At 39.7% G+C, this 19092-nt stretch overlaps 1 protein-coding gene across 1 annotated transcript; it reads left to right on the top strand.

Annotated features, from left to right (window-relative positions):
- The first annotated feature begins 417 nt into the window (after window positions 1-417).
- Window positions 418-17070, top strand: LOC108676809. Its single transcript, XM_018164947.1, has 6 exons — window positions 418-490; window positions 550-624; window positions 2225-2347; window positions 3783-3884; window positions 7938-8171; window positions 16217-17070. Exons 1-6 carry the CDS (start codon window positions 418-420, stop codon window positions 16444-16446), a joined length of 837 nt encoding a protein of 278 aa, XP_018020436.1. The 3' UTR covers window positions 16447-17070.
- The last annotated feature ends 2022 nt before the right edge of the window (window positions 17071-19092 follow it).

A 19092-nucleotide genomic window follows, 5' to 3' on the forward strand; every position in this document is an offset into this window, starting at 1 on the left:
TTAACGTTTCAATATCTCTGTTATTTCAACGTTGAAATAAGGTTGTTATACATCCGTTCTAGTTTTGGTCATATTTCAATTTGATTATACGTTTAATTTGGGTTGTTCTGCATTTCAAACTGCAATCAACATTGATTCAACGTTTAATAAAATGATTAAACATTCAACGTACAAATATCGACGTTATTTCAACGTTTAAATAAGGTTATTTTACGTCCCTTCTAGTGTTTAAAGCCGGGCGTTTAAGCAAAGAAATTTTGAGGCAGTGATGTTGCGAGTTCAAGCCCGCAGCATGCTGTGGGTGTTCTGCAATGTTAAGAATCGGCGACAGGCCTACGGCCTTATATACGCTGAAACTGCTATATCATGACTAGTTTTCTGTCCCTGAACTTGAACTTACTGCACAGTTTGTGCTCGATGGTGGCGTCAAGAGCAACTTGTTCGCGACGTGCGGGCGAGAGCGGTTGTGGCAGTGCCCTCTGGACAAGAGGTAACTGGAGCCTCCGCCGTTTCTTATGTAGTCTAAACGGGGGTTCTTAAACGCACGAGTTGATTGGGTGAAGCTGAACAGCAGCGGCACATCGACGGACATCATCGCCTGCGCGAACGCCGCGTTTGCGAGGAGTGAGTTGAAGTGACCCAGGGCACAATTACTGCGGATAAGATTAGGCTTATTTCACATTTGATTGTAGTGAAGTGCATTCAAATTTGTTTATTGACAAAATTTTGTTCAAAATATTTTCAATGAATGTTACTTTCATTCATAAATAATACTTAAGTTACATATTTTATTCAAATAAGCTATGAAATGAGTGCTCTCAAAGTTGTAATTAAGTCTGCTTGATTTGTCAGTGATTATCATATACCTCAGACGCATGTATGTTTGATTAATATAAATTCGTTTCAAGAATGTGTGATTCATCTAAGATTGGTTCATTAATGCCTGTTTTGTACACGCCTGATTCATCTGAGTTTTTGATGCATGATGTTTAATTGGACTTTGTTCAACATATGAGTTTGGTTGAATGAAATTTCGTTTATTTAAAGTGCGCTTTAACGAAATATTCTTAATACAGTGTGCATGAGATCCGAATAAATTCGGTTTATCTGAATTTTATTCAATAAGTTCTTTTATGTGTGACTAATGCATGTTTTATTCATGCATGTTGTGTTTATGGAGAATTGATTCATGTATGCTGTATGCATGAAAGTTTTCATTCAGTGTGTTTTTAATTATATTTATTGTGTCTTAATTAAGTATCTTTAATCCGTGTATGTTCAATACAGTATACATATATTTGATCCGTGAAATTTGGATTCATGTAATTTGCTACGGAAGTTTAAGCTTATTTGATCGTAGTGAATTATATTAAAACATGATTGTTTCTGAAATAATGATTATTATTATTGAAATTAATTAATTATTCATGTCTATTATCATTTTCATTAATTTACTGAACTATATTTTTATGAATGCTAATTTTATTCTTGAATGCCACTGTGGTACATATTTAATTCAGCTAAGTTGTAATTTGAGTGCCTCTAAGCTACATCCGATTGCTTAGTAAATGATTACCATATGCTTTAGACGCATATAAGTGTGATTCACATATATTTGAATCAATTATACATTTTTGATTCTTCTAAAATTAGTACTACATTGAAGTTTTGTTCATGATAGTTTGATTCATGTAAGTTTCATAAGCGATGTTTGACTCAACTATGTGAGATTTTGAGAGTTTGATTCATGTAAATTAGATGGAATTTTGATTATTGAATGTATGATTTGTCGAAATAGGTTTTATTCAGTATGCTTTATTTGATTAAATCGATAGATGAAAATGCATTTAAAAAAGTTTTTTGTGACGCTTTTAACTTTGCACGTTTGATTCATGTACGTTTGATTTATGTGTGTTGAATTCAAGTACGTTTGATTCATGCATGTTTGACTCTTAAATGTTGGATTCTTCCATGTTATTTTCGGGCATGTTCGATTCATTTATGTTTTATTTGTTTAAGTTTTATTTACGTATGTATGATTCGTGTGAGTTTGATTCATGGACTTTGATTTGTGCAAGTTTTTCTACTAAAGTTTATTCTATTTCAGTAAAAAGGATATAATTTTAATTCATGTTTGTTAGATTTCCGTGTAGGGAAATAATAACAATTTCTTCGTGTAAGTTTGATTCATGCAAGTTTAACTCACGTAATCCTTCCTCCTCAGACGCTCTCATGTTCAAGATCAACGGCTCCTGCTACGCCAGCGGCAGGATTGTGTACGACGTCGAGAACGACGAGCAGGACTGCGGTGACGCGCCTGCTGAAGTTGTCTACGTCATGACACCTCGTATGTTGTCTACGTCATGACGCCTCTCAAATTCTACGTCATTTTTCATCGTAAATTTAGTGTCCTCGTAATTTTCTACTTCATGGCTTTGGTGCAGTTATTTAAGTTGAAACTAATTTCTGTATTATTCAACAAATCTTTATTCTTCGTCGGTGGATCTTGTGCGGATTAGTTAACACCTTGTCTTCTCTGGGCATGGCGTTTGATTAACTTATATCAGTAGTTCTTACCTTCTGGTCCATCGGAGTCGCAAGTGGATTTGGGGTAAATGTCCGATGTGAAGAACAAAAGGTATATATCATATGCCTAATATTGGCAACATTCATGAGACAGCTCATTTAACTTTATCGACGTTCAGAAAATGGAACGCCTGGAGGGGTTCTATATGATGACTGCAAGTTGTTCTATGATATAGGTGGGCTCTATATAATATATCAAAGCTAGGGGGTTCTATATGATGACTGTAGATTGATCCAGCCGTTTTGCCGTTGTGAAGTTTGGGCGCAAAAATAAAAAATTGCGTCGGGCCCTTATCTTGATTTTTGAAGGCTTTATTCTTTAACTACATTGCAAAACCATACTTTAGGGGTTTGGAACGTGATATTGCAGCGTTTGGAACGTGTTCTGATTTGGGGGATTAGAACGTGTTCTGATTTGGAGGGATTGGAACATGTTCTGATTTGGGGGGTTTGGAACATGTTCTGATTTGTGGGGTTTGGTACGTGTTCTGGGACCATACTTTCAAAACTCGCTAAGTGAACGTAAGTACTTACGCTCTATTTTCTTGTCTATGATTGGTGGATTTTGCTTGGAAGACCGTCAATGATTGGCTGATGAACTTACGATCTCTTAACTTTTTTAAAAGTATATGCCCTGATTTGGAGGATTTGACGCGATAATTCTGCAATTAATAGAAAAATTCTCCTAATGGCAATAAAAACAATCATCTAACGGTGTTGAACTTGGAATTCTGGGACATTGAAGTTAGAGTGAATCCAAAGTAAAGTCGGGGTGAATTCTACGAATTGTGGTTGAATGATCAGCTGCCTCCTATGAGAGGCAAACGACTAATTTTATGTTTGCTGATAAAACCACAGGAGCTGCTGATTATTTTTGCTTCACGATCTTTTGCCGTCTGGCGCTCCAACTGAACAACATTTTTCAGTATATTTAACTGGAAATATCGGAAGTCAGCAACCGACCACTGAACCTGTAGTGATGTTCAATTTAAAATTATTAGAAACCAAGTAACTAACAAGATGATTATAAATAGGTATTTAAACAATTCTAAAAGTCTTCACTCGTCTTGTTTAATGCTCAAGACGGTTGTTTATATCCGTATACTTATAAAAAATTGCGACGAAATGCATGGCCTCTAATTTCAGCTCCACGGCACCTGTTCCAGAACAACGGATTGAATTATTTACGTTTACAGTTCCTGGACAACTGATCGGAGACACCTTCCTTTTCTACAACGAGTCCTCGGCTGACGGGTGCCTCCTCAGCAACAGCGACAACACAGGTCACGTCTTCGATGGTTAGTGAGCTGACTGCAGAGAGATAACACTATTTTAGATTTAATGTGCTCGCGGATGAGATTTAATTTAGGTCAAGCTGGGGCCCCTGAGCGGCTACTTATGTGGTGCTGTTCAATGCTGCCTTCTTACGCCTTCCGGATCAGCCAGCTCTGCAAAGTAAGCGCGTGTCACTAAGAAAATGTGACTTATTCTTTTCCGTGCCTCCGTGAAAAAAAATCTTTTAAACATAGAAATGCACGAAAACCATTTACCCGTAATTTCGTTCCCTTTCCCTCACCTCAGAACCCGACAGGCTTGTCCAATTCAAGAAAATTGGCGTAAGGATACCGACTGATCGACTCAAAAATTTGTATACGACTTCTACCGAACTTGATGCCCCACTGATATGATTCATGGACGCAGCCACCTGATTTTGACGCGACTGCAATTGACCAGCTCCCTCAAAAACTGCAGATGCATTTCATAAAATCAACCTCACTTTTATCTTATACCACCGACCTTATCGGTGCGGGACCTTTTTGTACGACAGCTTGACAGAGACACAGGAAGCCACACCACCGACGAAATCAAACACATATTAAATATACAATAAAATTGGCTACACATGCAGGACATAATAAAACACAAGCACCTTACTCGAATCAACAAGATCGTAACCACGGACACTACAATAACCCCAAACATTCTTACAAACGTATTTTGAATATCAAACACAAAAAAACGCCCTCAAAATGCGAACAGGAACAGTAAACACACCTACTTATCAATTAAAAATGTTACAAAATAGAAGACCACCTTCACACCAATCCACATACCTCACTTCCTCGATCCTGCTCCGAATGCGCCGCCTTAGATCGCACTTAGACCCAATGTACTAACACCTTCAAAAATGCCACAATGACTAGCGTACTTGAGCCGCAACCTGTACTTACCGTAAACAAAAAAAATGCGAAACCGACTGAAATCACAGTGACAAAAAATTAAAACAAAATACACCCAAAAATACAAAATCTGACACAGCAACACAGGCGATCCAACAAACAAATATTTCTCAACATAGCCTGACGCTGCGTGACAAGACGCAACTGAAACTGACAGCGATCAGACTCGAAGCCCATGTTGCCATGCAGCCTCTCCCGCCAGGAGGGGTGTGGTAGCATCGTATTGAAGTCACTGAATTTAAACTACGACATTGACGCGGCTTTTCCTGATTGAGACAACGCTTAAAGCATTTTAACCAAACTGAGATCAAGACCTCCGGCACAGACTTTAACTCTACGACCGAATTCATTGATAATGACGACCTCAGACGATCATCATTAAATATATCTCAACAGCCAATAGACGACGACCTCCGTAAGAACGACTCATTATGAATACTCCAGAAAAAGTAAAATCATCGAACAGTAAAAGGAATCAACAAGACCCGGACTCGACAAACCAATCCCCATCAAACTGTTTTGGAGTTCAAAAGGCCCCGTTGAAATCCCTCTGAAGTCAAATAAGGTTTGGCTTGCAAACGAACAGAGAAATAAGGAATATGGACTGGAGTTTTCGATGAAGGACGCAGACTCTTCAAGAGTACTCGACCGTCTGAACGTGACAGGCTGACGATACATCATCCATTACTAAACAGGATCCCCAAATCCTCATTTAAGATACTACAACACAACATCCGTCACTTGATAAAAAACAGATCCACTCCTGCCAACAAATATAACCCCATTGTCCCAGCCAGTACACATTAATCACCACTCTATCATGGATGACAACCCCACACTTAAAATATTTAACTACAATGTGCATACGAGTAGCTGCATTAATGACAACACACTAGTACACTCCGGTGATGCCATAGCCATTAGGAGACTCATACCTTACAAACCTCAAAAAAATTCACATTGACATGCTCGCAATTACAATCGACACTCCGATCACTACAGGAGCAACACACACCTCACCACATACAGTCCACATCAACTATACAAACTTCCACGTACTCTTTATAACAGGCCCCATCTCGTTTACCTATACTTGCAGACAGAAACGCAAAAACCAACAACACTAGGAAACAGCTCCTCCAACCATATAGAAAAACAATTACACACACAAATGTACCCCCATCGGCCCCTACTTTCCAGCTCTCGATCATCACCCACAACAGCAGGTCATCACCAGACAGTCATAAGCAACAGAAGGCATTCAAGAACATTCACATACAACCAGAATCCATTCCACAACCTACAGAATGTATTCCTATTATAGCTCCCTCTTTCAGATCCCCACAACCAGACCGTTCATTAGCATTTCAGCGTTCATTCGGCCGTAGGCCAGTCGCAGATTCTTAACATTGTAGAATATTCACAGCTTGTTGCGGTCTCGAACACGCAATTCACTGCTCCTATTCTGCTGTGCTTAACCACCCGGCCTCCTCGCCGATTCTGATCAAAAACTGTGGCGCCGAGCTATAGGATAGAACCCGCACCTCTCTGTTGCAGACCTGATACTCTGAACTGTAGCCACTGCCACCCTGCTGAGACACATGCTTAAACAACTGGACCTGTATCCTACCATATCAACCCCAAATCATTCCAGGCATCATACCCATTCACGAAACGTTGCTTATGCAAACACAATAGCAAGCCACTCTTCAATGCATCCATCACTGGCACTTAACAGACATCCCATGCCAACAACTATGCATTTTATAAAGACTCCTCTAAACACAGACATGGCAGAACCTCATTAGCGTTTTATAAACACAAACAGATCACAAAAATTCTGGTCTTTCCCAAGGCATATGCTAGGATCCAACACCAAACAAAGCGTCCCATACAACAAACAAAAATTAGTCAATACGACACACCAGAAAAAAAAATCAGTTTCCACCAACAATGTTAGGACATATTCACTCAGAACGACAACGATCGAGACTTTGACATCGATCACATTTACACCGTAAAAGGCCCTCTATAACAACATTTAACTTTAGCGACCTTACCCGATTCCACCTTGTATACTTTCCACCCATAACCAATGGAGAACTACGGCGCACACTGAAAATATTTCAACATAAAGCATTTGGTTCCACAGGCATCAAAATCCTCCAACTCAAACAGCTATTCAAAATAGCGATCCACTATATGCTGTACAAAGTGTACATATTCAATCACTTCACCTCCGTTGGTTATTTCCCCCGACTCACAATAGCGTGTCATAATGATCTTCCTCTCGAAACCCGCCACATTTCATCACCAGGTACAAAACTACAACTTGATGTCATGTTATGACATCCGCGGAAAACTCTAATATAAAATACTAACAATAGATTTATGAGGACCTCACCATCCACAACACTAAACAGTTCGGTTTCAAGGAACACCAAAAGGACTCAAGAGGCATTAGCCACATTCCACCAAACGCTCGTTATACACCTTGCACGACACACTGCAGACATGCTGTATAGTGTATATAATCTCCCCGCGCTATGACCAAGTCTCCGATAAGGTTTGGCCCACCAGACTTCAATACAAAATTATACTTTACAAGTAAACCTACGCCCGACCATTACAAAAACACTTGCAGACTAGAGTTTTGCAACGCTAGAAATTTCTAGCGTTGCAGAACTCTTCCTCTTCTACTTGATAATGAATAAAGTTGCATTCGAAACGTCGAAAAAAATTAAAATTATAATAAAATGTCCCTTGGCAACCTGATATTTGACTTTTCAATTCCTATCAAGAGCTTAATTTGCCGAATAGAGAAAAACAATAAGAAAATTGTCAGTAAGAAATACTCTCTGGACTTCAAAGAAACCTGCATTAAATATATATGTATATGTATGTATTTTATATACTAATTTATCTGTTGACCAGTGATATCAATGGGAATAATCATTTGCGTATTTTTGCTTGCTAGCGGATTTCTGAGGAAGTCGATCGGTTGGTATTTAGAAAAATAATCTAAAATGGTGCGAAAAAATTCACTTATCCCACCCGCTTTGGGAACGTAACACCCGCGATAAATGAAGGATTACTTTACCTTATTTTCAGACTCTGAGAATACCCCGTACGACAGTGGACTGATGCCTCAAAAGCTGACTTGCTGCAATGAAATAATAGCTGGACATTGCGTCGAGATTGCGTCACGTCCTGCGTCCACATACTTCTCGTACTGCGAGGCCAAGACTCGGTGCGAGGCCCTGGGCTTGCAGCTGGCGTCCTACGAGTTGGAGACCAACCCCGGCATTCAGACATACGCCCATGAAAAACTGGGCCCAATTGCTGGTGAGTTTTGGTCTACCTAACAGGACTTGGGCAGCACAGTGTGTATTGTTAAAAATTTTCATATCTGTCAGCCTATCACTGACGGCTTTTCAAGCTCAAAACCTAACAAACCTTCTAAACATGAACGAAAAATCGGCCTCATCGTGTACTTAGAAGGCTAAGAGAACTTTGAGTTTAATAAGTACGGCCCTTAATTGTACTTGAAGGCTGAACTTAATTCCACGTGCTAATTGATTTTGCACCTCCAGTAAAATATCTAGCACTTGTTACACGGATTGTCACCGACCAACAAAATTGAGCGACCTTTTTGGACGTTAGTTCATCTATTCAATTACCGACTTGAAATTAAAAATATCAAGTATGGGGTCTCATATTGATCGGCGAGTTCAAAGGGACGCTTGCTCTGGAAAAATCGTAGCGGCTGCAATAATTATTTGTTACTCACTGTTAAAAATTTTTTGATGGAGCTGCCACTTCTACTATACTAATACGATGTTTTTGAAAGAGAACGAAGAATTGTTTCAAAACATCGCTGATGCAGGAAAAATCTGTCTTCTCACCTCAGCATTCGCTAATATTCAGATGATAGATGACGATTAGGCTGAAAAATATTTCACAGTCTACTCGATAAGGAGCTACTTATTAGCATAACTTCATGGTGCCTCATAACGAGGACTTCCTACAAGTCGCCTACATGTGTTGGTGGAGAGTATCTGGTGATCGAGTAAACACAACAAGTTCTCGATGATGTTGAGACTAGGAAAATGAAGGTTGTCGTTCCACATGTTCCAGTGTCATTTAATCATTTTCATACAATTGTTACAGTTAAGTTTCCTGAAGATGGCAGGTTAACGGTTTTAGTAGAAAATGGAGTGCATAAATACTTATTTAATTCTGCACCCATCCAGGTGGCTCGCTGTCCTTAAATATGGGGATCAGAAATCTTGGAATTTCGACCAAGTTGTTGCGATTGTTAGAGATCTTTGCTTTCAATGGTAAAAGATATTGCAGGGTGGCAGCAACACGGCTACTATTTCACGAGATCGAATGTAGGTGGGAGTGAAGCTCTTCCACTGACCGGCGTGCATTTATTTCAACTATGAAGTTTTATACAGCTTAGATAACTAGTTATTCAAGTGAGAATTATTTATGACGAAAAAATTCTCAGAATTCTGTGCCCTATTGTAATCGGTTCATGGCATACAATTGTGTAATGTTGCAAAATTTCATTCCGTGTTAGATTGATTGCTTTTCATGTGAACCTATCTTTAAACATGCGTTTTGGGTCCTTCTTAAACATTGTGCATTGTGAGTTGTTTGAATAGGTTTTTGTGGAAATACCAACTTAATAATGTATAAACTATCATGCGTATTAATAGTTAATATTGTCCACTATAGTTATTTTGTACGTGTGTGATGTTTCTTGATTGAATTTGAAGATTTCAATATTCTTTAATCCCACTCACTTATGCATTGCCTCCACACCATCCTGCTCACAAATGCGCATCCCACGAGTACACATGCACGTAGTGCATCAATACACATAAAAATGCCTCAATCGCCACCAAGATCACCGAACACTTGCCGCCAACTGCCCATTCACGAAAAAACCATCATTACCAAACAAAAAATAGCAATAGACGAAGTAACGAAGAAAGCAAAATAAAAATATGTTCAAATAGCCAAACATGCAATTCACCAGATCAACATTTCCAACACAGCCTCACTCTGACCAATACAACTAAACTCAAACTGACTGCAATAATACTGGAAACTTACATCACCAGCTTAGCACGACAGGAAGGATTCGGATCAATTCTCTCGAAATCAATGAAAGAAAACTACGACATCGATGCTACCCTCCCCGACCAACTTATTAAACTTTTTCGATAACCATGACGAAAACAAATCAGGCTGGAACATTAACAACTTCGACCGTAGAACCAAATATACAGACGACGACAACATGAGACAGTCCACGCTAAACCTAACAGGACCACAGACGGACTACGAATCCCCCGGCACTTTCCAATAACCAAAATCTATCAAAATGACCGCAACCAGAGAAAACTGAAAATAAGTGATGAGAAGTACAAGGAATCGCCTCTATTAATGCCAGGACTCGACGGAATAATATCCGTTAGACTATTTAGGAGCGACAATGACCCCAACCCAATCCTTGAAGTCCCTCACAGCACGTGGTATCTTAACGAACTGAGGGCAAAGAACCTTGGACTGAAGCCCTCGGTGAAGGACCAGGGGCCGTTTTATCAAAACTTCGTAACTTTTTGTACTTCCTACTAAAAAGTTAAGTGTTACGTAAGTACACCCTAATTTTGGCATTATCAAAACATTCGTACGTAAGACTTGGCTAAAAGCGTACTATCAAAACCATCTGGCCAACTGACCAATCAGTGGCTTTGGATTTGTTTACATTCTGTGAACTTCGATGGCGGGAATCTATGCATTCGATGGTATCGACTATCGAATGCTGTCTGTCGGTATTGCTCCTTGTTGGCCCAGAAAAAGCCGTTCTAAAATAGTTGCTTGTATAATATAACGTGAAAGGAAAATAAAATCAGTTTCTGGTATTAACTCAATTGAATTTTTTTTCAATAGCACTGTTTAGCACGATCACATATTTTGATCGTGCAAATGTTGCACGATCAAGTAGTGGAGCCATCACAAGTATAGCCATCATTCTATGCGTGTAAAATCCGCGCTGTCGGATTATTGACAGAATTCTATCACAAGTCAAGGTGTTGCTACTTGCTAGTAAATCAATAGTTTCCTATCGCTTTAGCATACACTCTAAACTTGTGCGGAACTCCACTTACGACATCTTCGAGCAGGCGTACAGTTACGTTACGCATCTTCCCGCGCAAATGTTTTGATAATACCACCTCTAGAGTTACTTCATCAAGTCAGCACTTACGCCACTCGTAAGTCGATTTTGCGTACTTACGAAGTTTTGATAATACGGCCCCTTAACGCCTCCAAAATAATCGACTATTTTCGACGCGAAAACTAAAATTCAACAAACCTATAATCAACGTCATTCCTCACGACATCTTCTTAACCATGGACAGACTCTCAACCATGACTACTAAATAGACGAAACAATCTACATCTAAACTCCATCCCTCACAATAATCCTTCAAACCAAACTAAAAATTCTACAACATAACTTTCGACACTGGCATAACAAAATATTTCTATTGGTAAACTTTTATACCAACCCTGATCCCGACATAACACTAATCAACGATCACTTCTTTACTGACAATAATACGATATTCAATTACAGCGTCCACAGCTGTCACATAAACAATACAATCCACGCCGGCGGAGCAATAGTAATAAAATAGTATACCATAATAGCAATAGAATAGTTTCGGCTAAGCTAAGCAATGGTAATATCCTCTTTCTTACTTCACGACAACTTCCACTTGGACATGCTCGCCATCACAGTTAACACTCAACAATGACCCATCACAATAAGAACAATATACAGTACATCACACACTCCGATCACACCTAAACTGCAAACCCATACCCATTTGCCCACGTGGATTCTTTCAAAGAGTAAACTGCACCTTATACAAGCAAACCCTATTACAGCATGCAGACTCGCACAATCCAATCCCCCACTAGCAGAAATAGACAAGCACTTGGAAAATTTATAAAATACAGACAGAATGCCACTTAAACTTCCATTCTCATCATATCACTTCTCATCATTCCTGGTATCAAGCCCACTCATACAAGCACTCTTCCGGAACTTCACACCTACGTCACATTAATTAATAGCACTAAACGGACAACTCATCACACCACGCCAACAATTACACACTGCATACAGACACCTCAGAGCACAAAGATATAGCAAGACCTCATTAACACAAAACAAACCGTCCCATGCCTACAACACAAGAATATACAGCAGGACACTAGAACAAAAAGAACCCATTTTCCGCAAGCACTGGCAAGACATTGCCACAGAGAACGACATCGGCAACGGAGACTTTGACATCGAACACATCCACATTATACAACACCACGTAAACAATGCACACATCATTCTTTCATACAGTCGCGGCAACCTTACCGCCTTCACCGTGTAGACTTCCCACCTGTTACCATTAAAAAACTTCAGTAAACTGTAGAAAATTAAAAAAAAAAACACTCAAACATCTCCCAAAACATGATGTATTTCCCCCTGCTATCTATATGCATTATACAACTAGTCAAAACTGCCGGCTATTTTTCGGGCTCGCTCAAACACGCCACAATGTTTTTCCTCCCAAAACCTAACACCTCACAACATTAAGTCCAAAACTACAAACCAATCTCACTATTAGATATACACGGGAAGTTCCTGGCTAAAATGTCAAACAACCGATAATACGACTATCTCAACATCAGCAACACACAAAAAACTAGACAACACTAATTTAGGAAACACATTTATTTATTTATTTTAGTGGCCAAATGTTTACTAGCGCTTCAGCTATTTAGCTATCTCGCACCGAAAGTCAAGATGAACATCACCATAGAGGTGGAAGGTCTCAATTATTCATCACCCACAAGGGGCGGAAGGTCTCAGATGTTCAGCCCGCTGAAGCTGGCTCGAAAGAAGCAGCGTTAGCATCTCAAATACTGTCTCTTATACACATCTAGATGTGTATAAGAGACAGGAACGGTGGGGCGCTCAGGAACAATCCCCTTAGGAACGCAAAATCCCATAGGACTTCTGACGAGCACAGACACCCGTCAGAAGTCCCCCCTGAGGGGTTAGGAAACACAGAGGGATCCACACAGCATTAGCAACTCCCCGCGATACACTCGCCAAACAGGAATCAACACCATAGGCCACATCTAAAAACTAAAAAACTGCGTTGTAACACATCCATGCGACAACATTTCTTCTCGCTGCGAGTCACCTACATGTGGAACAGCCTCGCTGATAGCATCGTTGACGCTCCGAGTATGAACGCCTCCAAGAACATACTAGACGAAGCTATGAAGGAGCATATGTTCAGTCTTAAAATGCCTAGCACTTTACGGACCACAGGTAATAAGTTCAGCAGCTATCTCAATCAATCCTCAGTTATGGAAAGGTCGGTTTCCAAAGGATGGATCCCTTGTGAATAAAGTCACGAAAAGTACAAGATTGCAACAATCGGCTACGGGCCATGGGCCTATTTCTTCAGTGCCGACACTTTTAATTGTAATCTATTCTACATCTTACACAAAGTCACCGTACATATATAATGCATCCGGGATGTGACCATGCATGGCCTTCGACAAGATCTGACTCACCGGACTCCAAAAAAAATTAATTCAACTCAATCTCCACTCATCACTTACAAAATCATTAGCAGGCTACCTCACCAACAGAACAGCATCCATCATTACAGGTAATCACATTGGTTCCTCTTTACAACTACACTCACGTGTCCCATAAGAGGCTTGTCTTTCACCCACCAATTACAGCTTTTACATCCACGACATCCCACCGCCACTCCCAAAAAGGATTATATAGCATATGCAGACGACATTACACAGATAGGTAACAGCCGGACGAACCTACACAAATCCGCGGCAAAACAGGCACAAAACGCCATGCAATAGATAAATAAATTCGAAAATAAATGGATCATCAGGACAAACAGAACCAATTTTAAAGTCATCGCTATCGCTGGGTGCAAAATAATTAACTATTCATCGACAACCATACACTAAAAAATGAAGTGTCTGAGGACTGCACTTCACATCACACTGTTTTAGAACCCAAATAAGAGCCAGGAAAGCAATAGCCCCTACCAATCTGCGCAAAAGATTCTACCACCTGTCACCCAACATAGAACGTACCTTATGCCTCACCTTCGTAAGATCGTCTCAACGCGTAATAGAACAGGTATCCATATTACGGCTTAATGACCGACGAAACACAACGAGAATGACTCATGGTAATGACGAGACTAAATGCATTCTATCAACATAATTGCTGCTTAACCAAAATACCTCTTGGGTATCGAGTGACTCGCCTACCTCAGTAACCACCCTCATCATCACATTCCCATGCATTCATTGTATCATACCTTTTGAAAAATATAATAAAACATTAAAATACTTCTAAGGGGAACGTCTGGGTGGTGAAAAAAACTTTTTATTTACGGACGGATCACTTTGAAACTTGGTACACCTATGTAAAACAGAATTCTAAGACTTTATTTTTCGTGTCAATTTTTCGAAAAAATGAAAAAAAAACGGGAAATTCTTAGAAAACGGCAAAAAGGGGGTACAATAGAAATCTATCTCTTCCTAGGATTTTGAAGCTACAACATCGAGACGCATATCATTCGATGCGTAAGGACCATATCTATTGATTCGTCTTCGATTTTTTTCGAATTTCGAATTTTTGTGGATGGAGGAGCATTTTTCGCAAAATTTTCGAGAAATTTTCGATTTTCCCCTTCCCCCCCCCCTTTTTCAAAATATTTTCAAAACTATAACGAAATTGAAAAAAACGCAAAGACCAATCTCTCGATATTTCAATTGAGAATCGAATGGTATATGTTTCATCGCTGTAGCTTCAAAACTCTAGAAGGAGATAGGTTTGCCGTGACAATAAGTGTGAATGTTCAGTAGAGCCCGACAAAGTCCCGCGCGCATCGGAATAGGCACTCAATGTAGCGAGGATACGAAACTAAACGTTACTGGACCTTGATTCCAGTCAAGGATGGTGGGAAAAACTGCATGCACACCACACCGTACGACGCCAGGCGGGTAACAGAACTGCAGCTCAAGCAGTCACTCTATTTAAGTGCTCGGCAGCTAATTTCCCCCTATCTAAAATATTGAAGAACTCCCCCACCCCCCTCCCTTTCGGTATCTGTCGTGAACGCATAAATCAACGTACAGAGATGGTTTTGGTATCGTTGGATAGCTCAGAATATCAGCTTTAAGATGAGACTAAAAACCGGAAAAGCCAATACTGTCGACTTTGCACCCAGACGCTCCCCTTAAATGCAAAACTCATGTACATGGAGATTGCACATAATCTTTTTTGCCGAATATTACTGGAATATGTAAAAAAAATATAAATAATGAACCATCATCCATAATAAGAGGATGTGCTTAATTGGTTATGAATTGCGAGTTAGAAGTGATAACAACCGTTCCTCTCCCTATTGATTGTAGTATATATGTATTAAGTACGATTGAGTAAGAATATGAAGGATTAGTACGTTTATTGATGGGTTGAAGAATGACGGCACGACCAACACTCCTTAGCTGATGTTCACCCCACGACATCGTCCGGAAAAAATGACTTTTAACACGCGATTGGCAAATTGTTCACCACTGGCGTTCTAAACAAAATTCTCAATATTTGTTGGTACGGTTTTAAAACTAAAAATAATTTCTTCGTTTACTGAATTTTATTTATTCAGAGATTATACGAGTGTTATTCGTGCTCGAGAATTGACATATTTAATGACCGAATATTTATCGTTACTCAATAGTGAAATGATGAAATGTGAAAGAAGCAATCGAGTTCAAGATAATTATGTTCCATATAGTTACAGAGGTTGACGATCACGAGTTAGAAGGTTTAAAATATTAACAACGACATTGACAAGAAATGATAGTACGAGTTATGAATACGAATCAATACAATCCTCCCATCCGTCCTCCACGCAAACCTTACAGAGCCCTTACGGGTTCTCTTCCTCGCCTTAACCCAATCCAACCCCGTACACCTTCAACCAACCTGATTATTCGCTATGCGTCTATCCTCGTCTCCAGCATCTTTTCCATTTCCTTTCCCTCTTTCTGGCGACTCATGTTGTATTGCATTCTTTTACAGAGGTACCGAGCTACATCCACTGACAGTTTTAAATCATACAACTCAACTTCCATCCGTCCATTAAAAAATACTAGTTTTAAATTAGCTGTAATAGAAATTACTCTTAAGAGACAAAAACTACTGATCAATTTCAATGATTAATAAATGCTAAATAATGATTAATGTATTTCAGCCGATATGCCTTTCTGGGTCAACACGCAGCGTGAAGAAGGGGGCTACTACCGCTGGCTTCCCGACGGCCAAAATAATACCATCCCTATTGCTGGCAGTGACGATCCCCTTGCGAAGTGTGCTGGTTTCAACGCCGCTTTCAAAACTATTTTGACGTTTCGGTGCAAGAATTTGAATAATTCACCAAAGGCCATCTGCATCGGCCCCAACACATCTCTGAAGAAGTGTTGAGAAGCACTGAGGCGGTTGCTACAACATGCACATTTTTTTATTTTTCTTGATATATAAGCTTTGCGTGAAGAGTGAAATATTGCATGGGCCTTCTTACGGTTCCCGTTTGTCAACAATCCTTAGTTACCAACAGCCTATATAGATTTTGTCTTTAGGAGGAAATATTTCTTCATGATGAGACAATCTGCTTTAATCTGCCTCGCCAATGAGTTAACAGAATTTATTTTTGCTTTGCCAGTATGGATACATTCTGACACTAAGAACCAACGAGGGTCCAGCAGACACTGCAGTTTCCTGGCTTGTATGTCGAGGAACCTGCAGTGCTGCCATTGTGTCGCTTGTGTTTCTGATGTTCGAAGTCAGTTTGCGTTCAATGTAATCCGAGACATCAAATGCTGCTGTNGTGTGTTGTGACGAGTGTGTTGTGACGAGTGTGTTGTGACGAGTGTACCAACTAGTGTTCCATCACCCGGCATCACGCGCTCCACTGATGGCAGATTTAAACGCTGTTAAAGAACCGTCGCTGTTGAGTTTTGCTGTTGAAATAGAGCTGGTATTTTACGCCTTCTTCACCTGCCTTCTTAAAGCTTCCCTGTGTTGCACCAATAAACATCCTCGCCTCATTGATGTGTTTCTGTTCTGCCCATTACAAGTTGTTCAGTAATATGAACAGAATGTTGGCCGGAGATTTAGGGAAGTACAACATCGGAGAAGAATTACAATTCAATTCTATGTGCTTCAATTAAAGAAAATGAATATTCGAGTAGTTGTTTATTAATACGCTCCATTGATTTTATTATGCTTCAACAGAATTTTTCGTTTGAAGTGAATAGGCGAATAAAATTCTGATGCAACAATTCACATTCCAGGAAAAGGAGAAGTGTAAATCTCTGCTTGCTGATATCTTAGCTAGGAGGAAAGAAAGTCATTTATGAAAATTTAACAAACTAATGATATGCAAATTGCTTGTGGTTTATTATAGTTTGTTTCTAGACAGTAAAAACGGGCAGGTACTACATTCCTGATAACTACAGTATGCTAAGAATTTAAAAGCAAAGAATAGTCCACAAAAATTCATATCTTTATAGAAAACGTTTCGGAGACCAGCTCCATCGTTAGTTTCTTAGAATCTACAATCACAAATCAGAAGTCACAAATTTATACATTGAGAGCGCAGAACGAAATTAGAAACCTAAATTTACAAATAATAAACTGAGCACAAAAAAGCTATATATTCACAATTTCAAAGGGATAGGAGCTAACAGCTGAATTCAAACTGGGCCTAAGTTTAGAGATGAACAATGATTCTAAAATGCGCAAATCGGAAGTCCCGGAGGTGGAAGCTAACACCCTAAAGTTACTGTCAGAAATAGGGACATCACACTGCTCGGCGTGAGCGCACACAGCCGAATGCATAGGGGGGCACGCTAGCAACTTTCCGGTTCTACCCAAATAAAAATTAAGAGTGGAGCACCTATGTTTTTATGATGGATATAGGCGGACGCCATAGGTGGAGCAGCTTTGATTTATACAGTGAATTATGGGTGGCGTGCACCACCTTTACCATACCTATAACCTGCCTATGGCCTCCCTAAACGTAAAGCTCTCCTTCCGCCAATAACTACCCATTGGCACCAGTGGCACATTGATGAGCCAGGCGTGGCCACTTTTAAAACGAAGACGGTAAAAACTTAAAATTAACTTTCTGATTCGATGCGTATGTATTTACTGACATAGTTCCATACAATCACCATCCTAAGGGCTGCGTATGTAGTCTACCATTATAGTACAAGTAACAATGTCAGACATGTAGCAGGAACAAATTTTCAGAGTACCATACACATACCTCGTGAGAAATAGAGTTGAAGAAACTCCCTGCCTGCAGGATTCGAACTCCGGTCTCCCCCACGCGAAGCAAAGCCTTTACCGTCGAGCTATAAGAGAGGACTAGGCACTAAAGTAATTTTAAAATATTTGACTGAAGTATTGCAAGTATTAATTTCATCAAATGGCAGAAGTTAGTGCTACCATCGTGATGATTAGATCGTTTCATCAACAATTTTATTTGAACAAGCTGCTAGATTCGAGTAAACAGCCACCGAAACAAAATTCGTTTATTCATAGCGAACGATGGTTCAGCTCAGAGTAAAGGCTACGGAAAAATGCTTAATAAGCATCGAAGTTTCATAGTGTGAACATTGCACCAATATTGACAGCGGTTTGATTCGAAATATTTTCGCCAAGAAAATTCTTGCGTGAAACAAGGAATAGATATCACTCGATGATTTTAAATGTCAGGCGTGAATTACCTGCACCACTTCGAGTCACTATTTTCTCAAGCCTAATCTTTAATCTTATGCGTACAAAAGATACCGGAACCACTCAAGTAGAAATTTAGAATTAAAATCGAAATAATTATCTGCCTGTATGAGCAAATTTCCCTAAATAATTAAATTCCACTATCGAAGTAAGCGATAGAAAGCAGAATTTGTATTCGTATCCCTCTGCGTATAAATGATACCTTTTTGACAAGCAAATTACCCGGAAAGCACACATTTCAAGCAAGACATGGTAAAGATTAGTAGGAAGCTTAACGCCGACTCCCGTAAACCCAACTCGTGTGAACGTGTGCTTACTCGACTTGCT

This window comes from Hyalella azteca, unplaced genomic scaffold, assembly GCF_000764305.2.
Source record: "Hyalella azteca isolate HAZT.00-mixed unplaced genomic scaffold, Hazt_2.0.2 contig16561, whole genome shotgun sequence".
Lineage (NCBI taxonomy): Eukaryota > Metazoa > Arthropoda > Malacostraca > Amphipoda > Hyalellidae > Hyalella > Hyalella azteca.